The sequence below is a fragment of the Trypanosoma theileri genome (genome assembly GCF_002087225.1).
Source record: "Trypanosoma theileri isolate Edinburgh chromosome Unknown TM35_Tth_12_V1, whole genome shotgun sequence".
Taxonomy (NCBI): domain Eukaryota; phylum Euglenozoa; class Kinetoplastea; order Trypanosomatida; family Trypanosomatidae; genus Trypanosoma; species Trypanosoma theileri.
Genome location: NW_021639854.1, coordinates 456,130 through 459,796, shown reverse-complemented (window position 1 = coordinate 459,796; position 3,667 = coordinate 456,130). Strand labels below are relative to the sequence as shown.

Genomic DNA, 3,667 nt, shown 5'->3' with positions numbered 1-3,667 from the left:
CGAAACCCATTGGTCTCTTCATTCGATAAGTGAAGCAACGTTCCGAGTGGTGGTATTTCATTTGTGCTTGCGCTTCCACCTATACTACACCTCAGGTGTCGCCGCACAGAGCCAGACTGGGGTCAAACTCAACAGGGTCTTCTTTCCCCGCTTAGCCCTTCAAGTCCGTTCCCTTGACTGCCGTTTCGCTCGTTAGTAACTCGGGTCAGAGGGAATCTCATTAATCCATTCATGTGCGTGACCCCAATCGTACCAGAGGGCAGTGGACCGACGTAAAAGAGCCTCACCGCCACTCCAGTCACCCACACACACATGTCGGTGGATATCGCCACACCGCTACTCTTTGTACCCCACAGACGCCGCAGTGGAGCGGTCCAGCAACACAAAGCCCCCTTCCCACCCACAGTCCACACACAATGGCAGAGACAGCCACACACTCACACTCTCACATGCTCATATCAGAGGGGCACTGCCGCATTCACTAAAATGTACACGGAGCCACACACCTGCAGAGAGGAAAAGAAAAACACAAGAGAAGAAGAAGAACAACAACAACAGGATACCAACAGCACAAAGGTCACTCACAATACAATAAACACAGGTGACACTCCCATCAGAGAAAAACATTCACCCACACCAGCACATCAACTCAACCCCAAGAAGAAAAAAAAAGAAAAAACAGATCCATTACGTGAAGCCGAAGCGGAACAGTCTCAGTCCCTCCCCGCAGGCTGCAGTCACTCAAGCAAGCCACACAACAAACAACACACACACAAGGGNAGAAAAGAGACACACATTTAACACACAAGGCAGAGGGCACACAACACCACAGAGAAAGAGAGAGTACACATCACAACAGCAATCAAACACAACACAATGGGGGAAAAACAGTAAACCACTCACACACCACAGAGCCAGACTAGAGGCCAGAACACACACACACTACAAAACAAAAAACACAAAGAGGAGAAACAACAGTGCACAGAACGCAACAACAGAAGCATCGTGGGGTGCTTAATGATGATTAGCCCATCACTAGGAATGCAGATCATGTTGTGCTCATACACCAACAGAATTACAACACTGCAAACAGAGAACTCTGGTATCGCCCATACAGAAGGACAGTGAACACAGCACACAGGAGAAAACACAAGCAATTACAATCAACCCCACCGCAACTACACTCCCTCATCTATCCCACTGCTTTCATCTTGCCTCAGTGGGTATCCTGTGGAGCAGCATCGATTTATACAGCCACCAAGGGACCATTGTGTTTGAGGCGTGTCATCATCTATCATTCTGCATGTGTGTATATATACATGTGTTTGGTTCTTCCGCAGGCAAGTCCGCTGTTGGGGCAATGGCCGTGCCCCGCAACGGTGCTACCCGCGGTGATGGCGTCTATCACACACACACACACACAGACATGCCGTGCTGCTGCAGTGGGTCGCCAATTAATGGGCCGCGTGCACAACAGTACAGGAGGCGTGTCTGCATGTACATATATATATGTGTGTATGCGTCTGTATGTGGATAGAGGGAAAGAAAGAAAGGAATCATATGGTGTGAGGGGGAGAAGTGTGGCATGTCAGTCCCGTGCATATGGTAGGTAGCTTGGTGCACGGAGGTCTAAGTCACGTTGTGGTCATACAAATGCCTCGATGGTTCACATCACATGGCCACTCACTCACACAGAGAAAGAAATATATAAATAGACAGTTAGAGAAGGAGACAGCAGCTGTTGTATCTTGGGCAGCACAGGTGCAGGCGGAGTGACAGTTGTGAACACAGCGCCTGTGTTTTCGCTGACCGCATAGTCATTGTACAGTTGTGGGGAGAACAGTACGGAGAGGCACAAACCCCACAGACGCTGCAGTGGAGTGGTCCAGCAACACAAAGCCCCCTTCCCACTCACAGCCCACACACAACGGCACAGACAGCCGCACACGCACACTCTCACATGCTCATATCAGAGAGGCCCTGCCGCATTCACTAAAATGTACACGGAGTCACAGACCTTCAGAGAGGAACGGAAAAACACAAGAAAAGAACAACAACAACAACAGGATACCAACAGCACACAAGGCACTCACAATACAATAAACACAGGTGCCACTCCCATCAGAGAAAAGCATCCACACACACAAGCACAGCCCAAGAAGAAAAAAACCATTAAGTGAAGCGGAAGAAAAAAAGCACAAGTTCACCTCCCCGCAGGTCGCAGTCACTCAAGCAAGCCACACAATAAACAACACACACCACAAGGGCAGAAATATGTTCGTGGCAATGCCGTGAATGACAACACCGAGAGAGAAGGTAAGAACAAAGAAATGCGTATTTTCATTGCGTGGGCGGTGCGAGTAGCAAGCTGAACACACACACACACAGAGAAAAAGACTCAAACACCCACAACCCATCGATATTTACACCAAAATAAAAATGTAAAAAAAAAAAGAGTGACTGCGTGAGGCAGACACAATAATAGAGCAAAGATGTAAAAGCAAAAGAAATTCATGTGTTTCTGTGGCTGCGATGCTTGGACACAGTCCAATCCACTCCAAGGTTAACAACGGAAAATCACTGTGTACTGAACGTGCTGTGCCCATATCTTTATTCTTCATGTCCGTGCAGCAGTTTGTATATAATGAAAATAGGAATCATTTCACAAAAATGAACACACAAGATACACAAGGTGTATCGGAAGCGCAAAAGAGAAACACACAGCTGCACATAACGTGCAATGAAATNCAGAGAGGCACTGCCGCATTCACTAAAATGTACACGGAGTCACAAACCTGCAGAGAGGAAAAGAAAAACACAAGAGAAGAAGAACAACAACAACAGGATACCAACAGGACACAAGGCACTCACAATACAATAAACACAGGTGCCACTCTCATCAGAGAAAATCATTCACCCACACCAGCACATCAACTCAACCCCAAGAGGAAAAAAAAAAAAAAAACAGACCCATTACGTGAAGCCGAAGCGGATCAGTCTCAGTCCCTCCCCGCAGGCTGCAGTCACTCAAGCAAGCCACACAACAAACAAAACACACCACAAGGGCACAAATATGTTCGTGGCAATGCCGTGAGTGACACCAACCGAAAGAGAAGGTGAGAACAGAGAAATGTGTTTTCATTGCATGGGCGGTGCGAGTAGTAAGCTGAACACACACACAGAGAGAAAAAGACTCAAACACCTACAACCCATCGATCTTTATACCAAAAGAAAAATGTAAAAAAAGAGTGACTGCGTGAGGCAGACACAATAATAGAGCAAAAATGCAAAACCAAAAGAAATTCATGACTGACTGTGGCTGCGATGCCTGGACACAGTCCAATCCACTCCAAGGTTAACAACGGAAAATCACTGTGTACTGAACGNGTGGCTGCGATGCCTGGACACAGTCCAATCCACTCCAAGGTTAACAACGGAAAATCATTGTGTACTGAACGTGCTGTGCCCATATCTTTATTCTTCATGTCCGTGCAGCAGTTTGTATATAATGAAAAAAGAGTCATTCCATAAAAATTAACACACAAGATACACAAGGTGTATCGGAAACGCAAAAGAGAAACACACAGCTGCACATAACGTGCAATGAAATTATAATGAAACACACAAAAGGAATAAAAAAAACAATATAATGAAAACAAAACAAAAA

At 46.4% G+C, this 3,667-nt stretch overlaps 3 protein-coding genes across 3 annotated transcripts; 2 read left to right on the top strand and 1 right to left on the bottom strand.

Annotated features, from left to right (window-relative positions):
• Positions 1 to 312: 312 nt before the first annotated feature.
• Positions 313 to 801, top strand: TM35_000122920 (uncharacterized protein; the record flags this gene model as incomplete). The annotated part of the gene is made up of 1 exon (XM_029025267.1): positions 313 to 801. The coding sequence occupies one exon, from the start codon at positions 313 to 315 to the stop codon at positions 799 to 801; it is 489 nt and encodes a 162-aa protein (XP_028883583.1).
• Positions 802 to 2,532: 1,731 nt separating this feature from the next.
• Positions 2,533 to 3,120, top strand: TM35_000122910 (uncharacterized protein; the record flags this gene model as incomplete). Its single annotated transcript, XM_029025266.1, has 1 exon — positions 2,533 to 3,120. One exon carries the CDS (start codon positions 2,533 to 2,535, stop codon positions 3,118 to 3,120), a length of 588 nt encoding a protein of 195 aa, XP_028883582.1.
• Positions 3,121 to 3,194: 74 nt separating this feature from the next.
• TM35_000122900 (uncharacterized protein) lies at positions 3,195 to 3,524 on the bottom strand (the record flags this gene model as incomplete). Its single annotated transcript, XM_029025265.1, has 1 exon — positions 3,195 to 3,524. One exon carries the CDS (start codon positions 3,522 to 3,524, stop codon positions 3,195 to 3,197), a length of 330 nt encoding a protein of 109 aa, XP_028883581.1.
• Between the last annotated feature and the right edge of the window lie 143 nt (positions 3,525 to 3,667).